Source organism: Tachysurus vachellii, chromosome 11 (genome assembly GCF_030014155.1).
Source record: "Tachysurus vachellii isolate PV-2020 chromosome 11, HZAU_Pvac_v1, whole genome shotgun sequence".
NCBI lineage: Eukaryota > Metazoa > Chordata > Actinopteri > Siluriformes > Bagridae > Tachysurus > Tachysurus vachellii.
Genome location: NC_083470.1, coordinates 12,684,077 through 12,701,170, shown reverse-complemented (window position 1 = coordinate 12,701,170; position 17,094 = coordinate 12,684,077). Strand labels below are relative to the sequence as shown.

The 17,094-nt window shown below is 37.0% G+C and overlaps 1 protein-coding gene across 2 annotated transcripts in view; it reads right to left on the bottom strand.

Moving 5' to 3' along the window:
- The window catches only part of dock8 (dedicator of cytokinesis 8), a 56,227-nt gene that overhangs the window by 13,820 nt on the left and 25,313 nt on the right, over positions 1-17,094 (bottom strand). For both annotated transcript variants that reach the window (XM_060882157.1, XM_060882158.1), the window contains 26 exons: positions 16,864-17,023; positions 16,159-16,289; positions 14,244-14,337; positions 13,945-14,107; positions 12,727-12,838; positions 12,188-12,258; positions 11,962-12,100; positions 11,564-11,665; positions 10,638-10,733; positions 9,933-10,167; positions 9,535-9,699; positions 8,555-8,718; positions 8,241-8,336; positions 8,033-8,128; positions 7,243-7,392; positions 6,945-7,058; positions 6,700-6,855; positions 5,589-5,725; positions 5,085-5,248; positions 4,823-4,974; positions 4,064-4,246; positions 3,069-3,192; positions 2,737-2,824; positions 2,223-2,319; positions 1,852-1,986; positions 1,032-1,184 (listed from right to left, as the gene is read on the bottom strand). In XM_060882157.1, the coding sequence (XP_060738140.1) occupies positions 1,032-1,184; positions 1,852-1,986; positions 2,223-2,319; positions 2,737-2,824; positions 3,069-3,192; positions 4,064-4,246; positions 4,823-4,974; positions 5,085-5,248; positions 5,589-5,725; positions 6,700-6,855; positions 6,945-7,058; positions 7,243-7,392; positions 8,033-8,128; positions 8,241-8,336; positions 8,555-8,718; positions 9,535-9,699; positions 9,933-10,167; positions 10,638-10,733; positions 11,564-11,665; positions 11,962-12,100; positions 12,188-12,258; positions 12,727-12,838; positions 13,945-14,107; positions 14,244-14,337; positions 16,159-16,289; positions 16,864-17,023 (3,477 nt within the window). The remainder of the gene's footprint in view (positions 1-1,031; positions 1,185-1,851; positions 1,987-2,222; positions 2,320-2,736; positions 2,825-3,068; positions 3,193-4,063; positions 4,247-4,822; positions 4,975-5,084; positions 5,249-5,588; positions 5,726-6,699; positions 6,856-6,944; positions 7,059-7,242; positions 7,393-8,032; positions 8,129-8,240; positions 8,337-8,554; positions 8,719-9,534; positions 9,700-9,932; positions 10,168-10,637; positions 10,734-11,563; positions 11,666-11,961; positions 12,101-12,187; positions 12,259-12,726; positions 12,839-13,944; positions 14,108-14,243; positions 14,338-16,158; positions 16,290-16,863; positions 17,024-17,094) is intronic.

Sequence of the window (17,094 nt, the reverse complement as noted above, 5' to 3'; positions counted from 1 at the left end):
TGTTCGGGGTGGGCTGCATATGTGTGTGTTTGGTGAGGGGAGGTAAACGATGTGAACAGAGGAAATAGTCCATCCAACCAGTGCACACAGGAAAAAAGCAGACACACAGACCCATGACCAAACACACCACCATTAGTGGAATAGGTGAGGTGTGACAATACTGTGCAAAAGAAATCTTACACAAATTCAAGCATGTTTGGGCAACGGCTTCTCTGATACATCTATTAGGAGCCACTGCATCTAGATTTAATTAAGTATTATGAATACTTTCAAACAGCAGCAACATACTGATTCATAAATCATTGTTAATTTATCTTTTTAGTATGTCTGAATTAGGATAGATTTCTACCAGAACAACAAGTGGACTGATTTCTTTGACTGACTGTAGTATTTGGCAAAACAGACATACCTATAATAGAATATGTAAAATATTAATGGCTCTCTCTCTGTTTTAGAAATTCTAGGAGCTTTGTGTAAAGCTGTATCTCATCATGCATGCGTGTCTGCTGTGTTGTTCTCCTTTCTCTCAGACTGAAACTGCAGAACGCTCTGTTTGTGTTTTGTGGGTTTGGTTATTGTAGAGATTATTGTATACACACACATTTGACACACCACCCTTGTGAGGACCAACCTCAGTAAGCTCTTTTATTTGCAGCTATACCTTTGTGTGAGTGTGTGTGTGTGTACATGTATATGTGGTGTGCTCTTACGCTCTTATGTCATCTCTTATGTTATCTCTCACAACAAAACAGAATACACAGCAGGTGTGTGTGTATATATATGTATGTATGTATGTATGTATACATATATATGTACATGTATATGTATGTATGTATGTATGTATGTATGTATGTATGTGTGTATATATATACACATGTATGTGTGTGTGTGTGTGTGTGTGTGTGTGTGTGTGTGTGTGTGAGCGTGTGTGTGAGAGAGAGAGAGAGAGAGAGAGAGAGAGAGAGAGAGAGAGAGAGAGAGAGAGAGAGAGAGAGAGAGAAAGAGAGAAAGAGAGCAACAGAGAGTCTTACACTGGCAGAACTAAAGCTGTATCTCATGATGAGGTAGAGTGTAGCACAGGCCTGGTTCCTGTTGCTCTCCACACAGCTGCTGCAGTACTGAAGCACTTTCTGGCACAGATCTGCACACTGCTCCGCCTCCTCCTCGAACAACATGTCCCCAAACTACAAATCAACATATCAGCTAACATCACTGACAATAATTAATACAATTCCATTGTTAATCATTTAAAAATGACAACAAATACTCTTGTGGCTTGTAAATAAATCAATGAAATACTAATTAAATTAATTAATCTCAAGCCACTGGAGCATGTGTTAATAATAACACATAATAATTATGATCAGTTGCAATGGCAATACTGTCAATAAAGATCTGTGCATTGAGATAGATATATATATATATATATATATATATATATATATATATATATATATATATATATATATATAAAATCAATTTCTTATTATTTTTTAGAACACTTTCAGAAATGTTTTCATTCATCCTTGAAGATATGTGATGGCTTTGGGAAAAGAATTACATTGTGTTTCAACAATGTTATTCCAATGTTCTAAACAACAATGATAATACAAAACCTTCAGAAAAATGTAACCAGATATACTTTTTATTGTATTGTTCCAATTTGGAATATTGAGTAAACCTAGATGAAAAAGTTGTTTGTTTCAGAGAAATGATCTGTGCTAAACCCATATATGTTTGTGCAAGTGTAGTACTGGTGTGAAGTTATTTTTCAATTGCTTAAATTAGTAAAGTAATTAATGAAAATACTAAATTAAATCATTGTGCAAAATAACTGCAGTTGGTCAGTACCTTCACAATGAGAGCTCGGATGGTGCTGAAGCAGTGCGACAGATATGTGGTGCTCTGGTTGCATGTTAGCGAGTGCAGCAGAACCCTCAGGACTCCACCAACTGCACTATCCTTGTAGTCTGCTAGTGGTACAGTCTGGGGAAGGAATGCATACACACAAACACACAAACACACAATTCACTTATGACATTTTCTATTTCTACAGTATTTAACAAATTCTATCAGTTTGTCTGTTGTTTTTTTTCCCCAAGTGATAGCATTCATTTTATTTCCCATGACACAACATGACTACATCACATTACTTCAAAGTAACACTAAGAAAGCAGAAGCAAACTGGCAATGTGATGATGTGCTGCTCTCTCTTCTGTTACCTGCACAATGATCTCCAGCAGGTCTAAGACTATGAGGTTGGATTCAGTTGCCAGATTCCCACTGATTATTGCCTCCTGGTCCAACTCAGCTTTAGATCTGAGAAAACACACACAACAACGAATCATTGAACAGCATTTGGTAATAGTTTCAGCTAGTGGTCTGGCAAGTTATTGAAATAATGTTTCTAAAGGGAAGAGTTTTCCCAGACTTTCATATACATCTTTTTTTAAATCCCACCACAATGTTGTGAAAAGTGGTAAGGTGACACGGCACTGTGAAACATCACAATCACTTCAACCCGATGTGACTTATTTACAGCCAGAAATTTAACACTATTGGCATTAGTCACCATTCTGTCATGTTAGTTGCTTATCCAGACCTTTGTGATCTTAACCCTAACCCAAGGAATTTTACGCAGCTGGACATTGAAAGGTTTAATTCAATATGCCTGGGCTAGATGATAAATGGACTGCTGAATTGTTTCATAAATGTGGAGAAATGATCTGCACACACTTGTCCTGTCTGTCATTGGTCTGGCGCCACTGTGTGAGGTCTTTCCTCCATCGCAGGTTCTCTTTCTGGCCCAGAGTCCGGTCATTAGCTTCAGAGAGAGAGGAAGAAATGACAACTCAATATAAGGAAATCATCACTCCATCAAAAGGAAATAGGACTGACTTCTGGTAGACAATACATGACTTCCATATGTGAATGTCTTGCTAAGCAATCATCTTTATGGCTTATTCTGCACCAGTGGGCCTCTACATTATTCATTGCACTGCCTGGAAGCAGAGTGCAAAAGCGATTTCTCTGTCTGCCCTTTGAGGCAGTGGAAGAGGAACGCTCACCTCCCACCCTCTTCATCATCTCTCCTCTCGCTCCCAGGCCTCCCAGTAGTGCTTCTTCCAGACGAGCTTTAGCCTGCTGAGACTTCTGTAGGGCCTGCACACTCACTTTATCTGAACTCTTCCCCTACACACACACACACACACACACACACACACACACACACCCAGAAATAGGAATGCAAGTTCTCAGACACATACCAATATCATCATATTTATAAGCATACCTTAAAAAATAATCACCACATCTACAAAGTTTTTAAACCCAAACTACTCCAAGTGTAACATGTAGGTAATTTCCAAGAAAAAGAATTTTAACATCTCCCCAAACTGAAAAAAAGACCAGAGAAACCTATTACCTACCTTACTGGCATAAAACCTGTCAAATAATGTAACTCTCGTTCTACCTAAAGTAACTGTAAATGACTTTTTGCTCAGTGAATGTGTGTTGTGATAGCATTTAGATCAGTAGAACGGTTTTATTTTAATTAATATATCTAATGAAAAGAGATCCTGCCAAAAGCCATCCTCAAGTGTACAGCAGCAGGTGGCGGGATTCAGAAAAGAGTAGCACACAATACTGACGTATTTTATGAGAGGTATATGAACACACTTGTGGTGCATTTAAACAACCTTCTAAGTTTTGTGTTTTTTGGGTTGTTGGAAAAATAAAGTGCAAAAAAATAAATAAAATGAGACACACACCACATCTATGCTTTCTTCACAATAACATTTAAAACTTTTACAGCCTCATTTACAGAAATTGTTGGCTGATACTTTAAGACATTCTACAAACTAAGTTGTTAAATAAGTGTTAAATATTAACTATCCGGATACCTCCCAATAGACTTCGAGTACGAACAGGTTTTGAGTGAACAGGTGTTGCAAACAATTTGTCAAAATCCTCATGTCTACACTCATACTCTAGTGGCAGTTCACAGAGATTAGCTTGATAAAACACTGGAGCATTCTTGTACAAAGCTAAATAAAGGCCTCACCCTGTAGTCAAAACAGGAGGTGCAGATGGTGAGGAGCTCGAGGAGGCGACTGAGCTGAGAGGAGGAGATGTCCAACACCCAGCGCTGGATCAGGCTCTGGTCTGCATTCTTCATGATCCACAGGAAACACACCAGCAGGTTACGGCTGGTCTCTACAGACAGCGTGCTACAGCTTCTACCTGACTGTGGAAAAAGGATGAAATGGGATGAAAAGCTGAACAGAGAGGGCTGTGAAAAAAATTCAATGATGATGTTAATGCAAAAGTTAGAGTCTGGTTACAGAAATCTAGGTTCCAGTTATCTGAGTGAAATTCCCAAAAATGTTTTTATCCATCAACAAATATTTCCCTAATAATGAATATAAATAGTATTTATTTACTTAATGTATTTTTTATTTAAATGGCAAGAAGCATACTCCTTGCTTACTGTCTTAAAGTACTATAGTATCTATTATCATAGTAGATAGTACTATATATAGTAACTATCTATCATAGTATATATTATTATGCATATATATATATATATATATATATATATATATATATATATATATATATATATATAACTAATATACATATATATATATATATATATATATATATATATATATATATATATATATATATATATATATATATATATATATATATAATTTTTTTTTTCTTTTTTTTTTTTTATTATATTTACTTGAATATGCTGCATGATGGAATTAAAAAGTTGAGTCATTTAAACCATGAAAAAAAATCATGTCCTTCTCACCACAGAGGCCATGGACACCAGTGCATTTCTTGCCAATGTGTTGAACGGGTTTCCTGCAATTGCCATTGCAACAGACTGGTTGATAGGAGCGACGTTATCAAAGTCGTCGTCTGGCCCGCTGGACTTGGACTTGTTGCTACGTGACTCAGAAACTGCAAAAACAGTATATATATTAAATATCCGCACATTCAAAGAAGTACATACACAGGTGATGTGAACATATTCTGATCTAAAGATCTTGTAAGTAAAACCTCAGGAGCACCTGTGAAGTCGAGGTAGTTGAGGGAGTCAATGATGATGCCCACCAGGGGGAGGTAGAGAGCAGCAATCTTACTCCTGACTTCTAGCCTTGCGCATCGGGGGTCCAGATCATGAGCACACAATAGGCTGCAAATTGCATTTATGGCCTTGCGCTGCACCTTGCTTCTACATACATAAATGTTTGAATAATCACACACATGTACACACATACACACCCAATTACAACTCTGTGGCACGACCAAATAATAAAGAACAGTATCTGGGGCTTATGTGTGAAAGAAGAGCAAAACATAGAACAGACAGTACTGCTTACCAGTGAGAACTCTATTACTTCTAGCATTAATTGTATATAATAAAACACTTTTTAGTGCTTAAGGAATATAAAACTTGCCACTACAAACAATATAAAGAGAAAAAAAAAAAAGAAAAAACAGTATTCGATAATACTCTTGAAACTAGCAATGCTAACACCATTCCTTGTCTGTGTTAAGTGTGTTGGACTGACCCTTCTGATTCCATATCGAGAGCCGCGCTGAGTTCAGTCAGCAGCAGCCCAGTCATGTAGTGCTGCTGTTTAAATTCCTGAGTCAGATCAAACATGGCTGCAATCTTATGGTCTGGGAAACTACATGAACTTGAGGTCTGCAATAGGCATGAAAACACACACACACATGCACGCCGCCGAATTATTTTAAATTAAAAGATGCTTATTTTTAATCTTTCATCTGTAAAAATCATATAACCTAAAAAAACAATACAGAAAAACTGGTTAGCAACATGAAACCGATGCTGCTAGTTTCTTCATTAATAATGAAGCAATAAGCACCAGAAATGCTTTGTCCTCTGTATTTAAAAGCAACTCATAAGGTGTATTTATGATGGGATGAGCAGAGGCCCTAAATATTACTAACTAATTCATTAATTAGACTTTAGATTTCTATTATTTGTTATTCTAATATTCCTGGGTGGCATCTAAATGCACTAATGAGCAGGTTTAGCTTAAAGGTGAGTAGCAAACAACAAAGTAGGTTATAAATTTCGATTCCAATCCTCCACTTCATAAAGACGTGCGTTAATAAGGCGTGGAAAAGGTGCACATGTTAACGCTGTCCAACCAACAAGAATAAGATCACAGGGTACTTAAAAGGTAGACCAAATACAACCCACTTCTCTATCTGTGTCTTGCATGTGCATTCAGTAAAAATAAACTTCTTTTTACAAATACTAAAACGGTTCAACATCCATTCTGAAGCATTAACTCAATCAGGACAATGTTAATGCTATGAATATTAAAAGTCTGGGTGGGTTTTACTCCAGCTTGTTGACATGGTGATGTTTTTAATACAATTCACTGCCAAAAAACTGTCCAAATCTACCTGTGTATTCTCGTTAGAGATGATTGGCCCCACAAGAATAAAAGCAACAAGGTATTGTAAGGATTTTTTTGGATTTTACTTATTTTCTTCACCACATTCTGGCTAGGCAAACGATGAAGGTAATATTATCTTTTTAAAATGGTTCTTACCTCCATATAACAACAAATTGATATAATATTTTAGCTATCAAAAATGAAGCGTCTGAGATCGTGTGCTTGTGTCTCGTTGGGTCTTACTGACCTGTGATGTGACAGACGGAGAAGGGGATGTGGGAGCAGACGCAGGGCTACTGAAGTACAGGCTCAGGTTCAGGTAGTGCTCATGACTGCAGAGCACTCGCAAAAACTCCAGCCTCATGGTAATCAAAGTGGACATGGACACACTCTTTGCTGACATCTGTAATATAAAAGCATACAGTGAGGGTCAGAGTTACATAACGAGATGTGCAATGCTTCCAACAATGGCTATGAATAAGAGGCACTCACTTGGTTACAATAGTTCCTAAGCAGGTTAAAGACAAATCCTCTGTCCATGAGAGACATCAGGTCATAAAGGAAAAATGCCAGACTAATGTTCACCTTTTCAGCCTGCTCCTGTTCCTGTAAATTCATACTGTTAAGCATTCTCATGTTCACTGGCATTTTAACTTTTTACTGTGATTGCTTGCCCTCTTGGGGTCTGGATAAGTCTTTTAAATATCTGGAAATCAAAGACTGTAGAAGAGGTGAAAGTTAAATGTCATCAGGTAAGTACAAATTGAAAGATACAGCTTAAAACTCTGACCTTCTGCTGTTTCACCAGTATAGTTCCAATTTCAGCAGTCACCACGTTGACGATGGTGGTGATGTCGTCCTTGAAGCGGTCAGAAAAGCGATTTTTGCGAGACACGCCATGCTTGTCCATGTGAGAGACATGCTGGGCCATGCTTTTCACCTAGATTCCACACACAGTTTATTAAAAGATTATTATTCTGGATCCGAGGGAATGACAGCTTAAGTGAAATATAAAAACAATCCAGGAAAAAATATCAATAATAAATAATAATAATATTTAAAAAAAATAATAAAGTACAGGATTTTTTTATGCACCATAAAATTATAATTTACTCTATAATTTTTACATTTTTATTCAAATGACCGTTGTTTTAAATAAAATGTTATATTTATTCACATTTTATAAAATGATAAATGAATCAAGAAATGTTGCAAATGGTTTCATTTTATTGGAACATCTATAATCTAATCAGAAAGACAAGAATATAAATATGATGCGAGAAGGAATTAGAGTGGTAAGAGTTTACTCTTTAATTACACCTGGCTTTATAAAGCACTCATTAGAGTCGCATTAGGACCGGACAACAAGCAGTCAATACATTTCCATAAAGGTAAATCATCCTCCCTTATTTCATTTCTATTCTGTATCGTTTTGTTTAGCTCCAGGCAATAATAGTGATTAAACTGTAATAAAACAAGAAAAGGCAGGTGATCAAAAAAACAAAAACAAAAAAAAAAAACACATAAGTGCACATCAATCAATAAACCCTTCAATCCAGCCAGTCATATTACACACTTACCAGCAGCTCAAAGAAGAACCAGGCATATTTATAAACGTTCTCTCTGCACACGCCGGTGCTCACCACCATTTGAAGAGCCAGCTCTTCATGGAATTGCTGAAAGAGATCCGTACACAGATGCTTGTTACATGCAGACATCTACGTAGCCGGATGAAATATTAAGTATGTACTTAACATTGCTAAGTATGTACTGGATTAAAACATTTACCTTTCTGCTTGAGGGCCGTGTGCTACTAGGGGAATTTTGATAGCGGTTGGTAACATCAATAAAAGTGGACATCCTGCTGCCCGGGTGATTCAAACCCTGGAATAAATCATCAGATTAGCTTTGTATGCGATATGGATGCAGTATAATAAATGACATAATAAAATGCTTTGTTAAAAAGTAAAGTGCAAAGTAAGACACCCCCCCAAAAAAAAAGGATATTGTACATTTAGACAGCTAAATGCATCTACTAAAGATGAATTCAATATACAAGACGAATATTTTTAAAAGTCAAGGCTCCACTGTTATGTTAATACCTTTTCCACCAGTATGCTGTTCACTTCAGCATCCTCTGGGCTTTGTGGATTAGGAATATCTGGGTTGCTGCTGGAGCGGACACGAGAATGGAGCAGCATGTTGCCTATGCTTGTGGCTGTGGCTCGGCCCATAGTGCTGTACCTGCTCTCCTGTACCAGTACACCTGCGACAAAACAAACCAGGCAATCCACAGTCCTGAAACAGACTCAAATGCTATAAACATTATAAAAACCCAGGTCAGCTCCTGAACGCTGAAAAATCTAAATTAGAAAGAGTATCTTCAGATTAATTATTAGTTATGTAAGGGACCTTACTCATGCATCATGCACTACTAGCTTCATGTAGTGTGTGTGTGTGTGTGTGTGTGTAAATAACAGGACAATATTTCTGAGCACTCAGATTCAAATTTCTATAATATAAAATATTATATACTTAGGTTTGATGCCCCAATTTAAAAGACAAGAATGCAATAATCTTATATCAATTAATATCTAATTTAGTGTCTAATATCGACTCTTAATGTATCATGCTGCCTTCTCGAACATCAGTGAACGTTTGTATGTTTTGTAATAGTTGTGTACAAGCCCCTCAGTTGTCCTAAGTGTGAAAAGATGGATCATATCACGTCTGCTGGAAAAGGGTTAAATATGCAGAAAAGGCAGGAAAAGCAAAGAAAGTGTAGGGTTTCACTTTACATCATATAAACATCTTAATTGAATAGGCATGCAAGGTAATTGGTCTGTAGTGAGGCTACTTGTAAAATTTTCCTCTAGATCATTCATTCATGAATTAACAGTAGACCTACCCCCATGATTCTTTTTTATGTTTATTAAAAAAAATTAGCACAAACTTATCTAGAACTCACAACATGGTACTAAATTTGCAATATGATAAATAAATAATTAAATAAATAATAAGAATGACCTTTGTGCTAGTGTATTGGATCACTACTAAGCCTAGATGATGATGACTGTCCCACCTGTGTTAACGACTTCATGCAGAGTATCTGGCAACCGGAACACATAGTAGAGGTAGGTTGCTAGGAGACAGTTCCTGCCTTGGTGGTCCTTGGCCAGTTCCTGGCTGTTATGAAGGATGTTCACTACGGACACCACTGACTCAAACGCTATCTGTGCCAGATTGGCTATAAAAACACACAAAAGACACAGATGAAATGAATATCATTTTGATCATTAATAAACAAATGTAAGCTCATAGTACGGTGAGTAATGAGACCCAGACAATCAATGTAATGTATGTATTTATCCACAGGCTATTTAAGATATTTGGAATAATCACTTAAGACTATGTACAGAAGGACATTCACAACACTGATCATAATGATATACTGTAAACATGTAGTATTGTATTGCTTACCAGTCTGGCCAGCGATGACCATGGGCTGCGTGATGAGGCGGAACAGCTTGTCCAGGACCAGGTGGAGGAAGAGTACAAGTGGCTCCAGCTTGGAGGAGGACAGAGAGATGATGCTGAGCTTTAGCTCATGCTCCAGCTTGTTTTCTGGCACTTTGTCATCCCCTACACGGATAGGGAATATAGCCTTCCCCTCCAGAGCATGGCACAGAGTGAAGAAGCGCTCCAGGTGACTCTCCTGGCATAGAACATAATAACAGGTATTAACAGAGTTGCTGAAGCATGAAGAAAAATGCTAAATGAAGCTGGATTCAAATGTCTGAATAAGAAATGTTTCATGTAACTGTCATACAAACAATGTCATACTGTACACTGTCAGAAAGGCAACAAATTGTTCATCTGCACTGATAATTTTAGACAAGAACAACCTGGCAACCCTGAAGATGTGTTAGCGTCCTGAAAATTTCAATCAGGCTACATTTAACTTCCCCAGATAAATATTAACAAACCTTTAAAATCTATGTTGCCATATAATAATATATTGTATATATATTATAATAATAGTGAGTAAGGATTAATGTGACATGCTAGACATATGAATCATTTTTAAAACAAAAACTAAAGTGCTAAACAAATTTCATTCCTTAAAATCTATAAATTACAATTACAAAGAGTAACAATTATGATCTGCATGTAGTTGTTACCCACCTGTGTATGAACTGAAGACACAGCCTGAATTTCCAGGCTAAAAATTCCTTTATGACCATCAATCCACTTTACTGGTGGAACCTGGATTGGCAATTTCTGCAAAGAAAGCATCAGAGCTCATATGTATTTATACAGAATCTCTAAGGCAGCCTGGGAGAACTCTAAACAGTGACTGTTTAGACATTTTCTACTATACATGCTATATATACACTATTTTATACAGGTTCTCCTGAAATGAAATGTATCTCAACTACAAGTAAGTAAATAAATATAATGTAAAGTTTGGTTACTCCAAAGGAGAAAAGGGAGAAGGCTGTATTTAAAGATTCAATTCCTATTGCAGCTCAAGTGCATCATGTTACATATAGACTATTGTTAACTGATTACAAACTGAATTAATTAGACTTATATCATCTTTGATAATGGCACATAACTAAAAATCTGTTTTCTACTGGACATTTTACATTTTTGTATTTTATAAATTTAAAAAAAAAAAAATAAATAAAAAAAAACACACCTAAAAAAGACCTTATTTGCACATGTCTGGGTGATAGGGGGTGTGGTGTGTGTGTGTTACTTTATTAGTCTTTTGTGAAATCTTATTTATTTCTATGTTGCTACTGGATGATTGAATTTGCCTGCCTTCCTGCCTGCCTTCCTGTCTGCCTGCCTGTCTGTTTTCCTAAAACCACGGTGTCAAAGTACGATATAAGCACGAAAAAAACAGACCTTTCTTATTGTTTTGTTTTTAAAATTCAGCCACAGTGACATTACACATATAGTGACATAAGCATGAATAAACACAAACTATTCTGTTCTACTTAGCTGTATAATCGGGATCGCAAACTTGATTTCAAATGTACAGCAATACTGAAACAGGTTCTTTGGTATAAAAATCATGCCAGCAGTGATTCAGCTTACGGTACCTCAGGTGAATGTAACAAGTAGTTCACAGGAAGACGTTCAAGAACAATGGGCAGACAAAAAGCTCCCATCTGCAGCTTCTCGTTATTGAGAATGGGTAACCACTGCGGGCAAAACACAACACAGCTCTCACTTAGCAGCAGTTCTCAGCTGTGATGTTCAAGTTATTGCTTAGTTAAACAAATGAGGACTTCAGTCTTCTACAAAAGGTGCGTTCTCCTATGAAAAGCTAATACAATTATGCAATATATTTTTCAAACATGATTACATTACTCAACAGTATTAATAACAACAATGCAGGCCAAATCACCAGCTTAGACTATTTAATTAACAACTTTTCAATGAGTGTCATCAGTAAAGCAGATATTCTAGAGTAAAAAAAAATGGCTGAAAAACGCACCGAGTATCCAATGAGAGTCTCCAGGTTCTGGTTCTGTTTCTGCTGGCAGCTGATGTGGAAGAAGGAGAAAAGCAGGTGGTGTCTCTCAGTCAGACGAGCCGGTAGCCGGATCTTCACCTCTTCATAAAAATCTGGAGATCTGCATATCCACATGAGTCTCATGACTGTGCACACTTTGTAAGACATTATATTAGAGATTGTATTAGACAATAGCTAAAAAACTCACTTGTTATGGTATGTAACCGGGGTGTAGATCTCTGATAGACACTCTGGACCACTTGATTTCCCAAATATAACCTTGACAGAGAAATAGATAGAGGGGTATTTTATTAAAAAGTATTTGCAAATGGTTAATTAACATGCAGGTCAATTTCAGATGGATGCAAAATCTTGTGAACGCTTTTGCAGGAAAAATAAAGACAATGAAATGTACTTTATGGCAAGTCTTTCAGCTTGCATGGTTTCATTAGTGTTTCATCAGCTACTTCTGCCAAGGCAATAATGCTGCAATAGTTTGAATTTTCCACTAATGAACATGACATATATTCTCTGATAGCTCTTTTTTGTTCCTTCTCAATACCTTCCTTTTTAATTTTGCCTTATATTCTGAACTGCAATCTTCTTGCTGGACATATATGCATTTAATTGTTTACATTCGTTTGTTTTATTGGTAAACAGAAATATAGAAATACATTTACTGTCCTGTCCTCAAAAGTTTGTAATATATACAAAAATAAATAAAGACATATTTATTGGTGTACTCACATTCAGTGGCTCCTCTCCATTCATGAACTGGATCTTTATGGTAATGTTCCTGGCAGATGCCAAAGTTCGATTACCAAAGTTGAGTCTCTGAGGATACACAAACAGCAGGTTTCTGAAATGACATATGGATAAAAAAATATTAGTAGATGAATAAGCTTAAGCAATTCTCTCACATTAAAGCTTTAATATTGGTTTGGCGGATCAACTGATAGGATTCTCGGCTGTTCTGATGTAATGTCACCAGTACAGCAGTGTCGCGAGTTAACACTAGATGGCGGTAATCACCCAATATTTATACAAACAAAGGCTTTTAATCGTTTCTCTAGATTGGTGAGTCAGGTCAAGCTGCTTTATTGTTATTTTAACCATAGATGCAGGTACAATAGTCTTTGAAATTATCATGTTCTTAAATGTTCCACAGCTCTGGTGTAGAAACAAGTAATACTATATTTATATGTAATAATAAATTCTGTAAAAGTAAACAACATACAAATTAGAAGAACAAAATAAAGATTAGGTTAATACAGTATTCTGTTAATGGGTCTAGCTTCTTTTGTGTGTGTGTGTTTTGGGTGGGAAATTGTTACAGTCTGGTCCTGAAGGTTTGAATGATTTGGTATGAATTGCCAGCTAGCAGTAAAACCCCTGATGGTTTGCAAAGCATAACCAGGGGTCTGTAATTTTTTATTTTTATTTCCACACCAAACCTCCACCATTATCATTGTTTTTAAACAATTGTCATTGTCCTGTTTTACTCATCACTTAAACTGACTGGGTTAAAGGCAAACCTTAGCAACTGAAAAACAAGTCTGCTCATAAATAATGTACAACTTAATGAATAACTTGCACCTTTTATATCAGTGGAAAGTTCAGGAATAAAAAGCTCTAATAAATAGCCAGAATATCGTTGTACACATTTAAATAATGAGCATAATATTTGAACAGTTGGAGAAGTCCATGATAGTTATTCTATCGTTATACCTGGCTGTAAAAAGTTTGAGAGTTTTTGTCATTGAGAACATGAATTATTCTTCCGACCATTTGGTGGCAATCCAAAGAGATGTGCACTGACAAATTCACTTGGTGTATAATAGGAGGTTGAAAGCCAAAACTAAACAGTAACTGGTTTCAACATACCAGTTGCATGAATGTTATATGTAATAGATGTCAGAGATGCAGTACAGACTCGAAAAGTCACAGCCAAAGGTATAGATCGACCTGTATATGCAGTGAGGGACGCAGACGTCGTTGGACGGAAACTCGAGCAATTCTTTGACAGGGCGCACGGGTTTCTCGGACACAGGTTTAATAGGGATGAGCTCAGGAGACAGACACTGCATCACTGTATCTGGCACTGGAGTCACCTCTAGCTTTAGAAAGCCTGCCAGATCAAACAAGCACAAAACCAATAAAAACACTCAAATGCATGAAAACTATTCTCAAATGATTCATCTCAGTTTGACACAGTTTGAGTGCCTTGCAAATGGCATACTAGAGCATCTGAAGACGGGCATCACCTGGTATGATCTTGATCCGTCGCTGAATAGTGGATGTCCTCTTGATGTCAGCCAGGAACTTAAACAAGTCTTCATCGCTGAGACGCTCCCCTTCCTGCAAACAGACACAAAGAGCTCTTCTCAATCATTCATTAGTACACAAGGGCAGAATTCTGAGTTAGTGGAGTAAGATGGCAACTTATTCCAAAAGTTACAGTATGTCAATATTTACACAGGAATGTTATTCATGTAAGGTCCAATTCCGATTACACATTAAATACAGTTAAGTCGATTTTACAGTCGACAAATCCAGCTCGGATTTAGAAAAACACCAGGAGATTTCTTTTTCTTTTGAAAAACTTAAAGAAAGTTTTCTTTTGTAAAAGCATCTCATACAAGATATTTTAAACAAACCCACCTGCCTTTAAGCCTGAAAATAATCAAGGATAGAAAATTCAAGGTGAATAAGGAAACAGCATTATTTCCTTTACTGTCAAATATAATGCAATAACAAACGAAAGGGGCTTGTTAAAAAGGTTGAAAAAATGTAATACAAATGATATATACTGTAACTAAGAAAATGGGTATAATGAAATAATTATGGAATATGTAGTATAGTATATATACACACTGAACTAAACGGAACTGTACGGAGCAAAACACACACATGCATAAAAACTGTATGGACTGCACAGGCCTACGCCAATTACACACTCTACCATTGTACATCCATCAAACTGTTTACATGCTGTTTTGCAGACTGTTTTTTGCTCTTTGCACATGCTGTGTCACATTTCAGTTGATTGCTGTTTTGCAAAATACTTTACAATATCTCATGCAACTTCTGCTATAACACTGTGTTCATTACACTGAACATACAGTATTTATACTGTTCAGCACTTTATTTTGTTTATTGTCTTGTGTCTTTTGTGTAATGTCTTGTATTTTTTGTTTGCACTGTTTGCACAGATGCACTTTATGTATCTAGGACTAACTTACTAAGTCCTTATAGCTCTGTCTTTGTTTTATGTAGCACCATGATCCTGGAGGAAGGTTGTCTCATTTCACTTTGTACTGCAACAGCTATATATGGTTGAAATGACAATAAAAGCTTCTTGACTTGACTTGAGTATACTGCCAGTATATCACTGTATGAACAGTCCTAGTACATCCTATTTCTTTGAAGAATTTTATGTTTTATATTGTGCCCCCCCTCCTTGCTCAAGCCAATATTACACATGAAAAAAGAGGCTTAAGTTCACGGCATAACTGAGACAAAGCTCTGTTTTGGACAAACTCCACCTCGCATGCGTAACTTCTAAACAATGCCGAAATCTCTATTTATATGTGAGGCCTGAAAAACAATGTGAACAATTTTGGCACTCTCATTGTGTGCTCTTAAATCATCTGAAAACAGACAAAACACTGTTTGTCACACACATTTCCATGCCCTTAAAAATTCTGGAATGCATCACTTTAAAGTGTGTAGCAAGGTTACTGAACTTTATCTTTTAAATGTGAAAAATGTGGCCCTGAGCTGCTTTGGGGTCAAGACAAACAGGACGATCAGCCCTCAAAATATTTTTCCAGACAGAGATTTAGTAGGAAGGCTTAATATCTCGGACATAAAATGTGCTGCACGATTACAAAACAGTGACCACTCAGTGTCAACATCAGCCAGGAAGTGTAATTGGAGGTAGTGGCGCCTCAAGCGGTTAAGGATCTAGGGTGCTGATTGGAGGATCAGCGTTCAAAGCCCAGCACTGAGAATCTGCCCCTGTTTATCCCCTGAGCAAGGCCTTTAACTCTGTCCGCTTTAGGTGTCTGTATCCTGGCTGACCGTCCTTCAAAGTTGGGATGTGTAAAAGAATTTCACTGTGCTGTAATGTATACGTGACAAAATAAATGCTTCTCTCTCTGTAAGCATTCAGCTGACCTGTTTGAAAAGGGTCTGAATGGTTATGACAGCAGGTTTGAAGCTGGACAGGTTGGACTGGTCCTCCAGGGTGGTGAACTTCTCCGAGTTGCGTCTGGGCAGGTAAGCCTTCTTGTCCACATTGTTCTTGCCTGGCACAAGCAAATAAAATGAGTCACCAATCCAGTGTATAACAACTACACGTCAGATTTCAATCCATTTAAGCAGACATTACTGTAAAGCAACTTTATATATAGATCCAGATTTAGATTTAGATAATAAGTAACCAGAGGCAGCAGTGGCTCCCTACAACAGCATGAGGAAGGAACCTTGAGATGAACTGTTTCTGGGTGAAACCGGATAGTGGGATTAGAAATCATTGCTCTTTTGAAGCTGTACTTATGTAAACAAACAGCCGTGTGTGGAAAGGATGTGCATGTTCTAAATGAGAAAAATTCTAGTGAGATTACCACAGAACAGGTTTTATGAATTCAGCAGAAGTTGATAGTACAGTACCCACACGAGATTATGCCCAAGAAATAAATCTTGGGCATAATCTGTTTTTAGGAAGTTAAAATCTGCATGTAATATCAGAAGATAATTAGTTCCATAAATCAGAACTGATCTGTTTCCACATTTTGAGGAGTTAGTTATATGAACCCTTATCAGTCATAAGTCATTACTGTTTTCGCTCTGTTCAACCGGCCATGGCATACACGCTCTTACCGTTAATACTATCCGAGTCTGTCGTGTCTCGTTCCAGTGTGGCTGTGCTGATCACATTCATGATGTTGGCTGTACCAAAGGCAAAGGGCATCCTGTACTGACCCAACCTTTGACAGAAGTTCTCTGCCTGACTTCGAAGTTTCTCCAGCTTGTCTTTGTTCTAAAGGAGAGAAGGGAACGTTTTAAGAGATGGTGCATTTAAGTGTTAAAGCAGTTGCTCTTTGCTCAAGT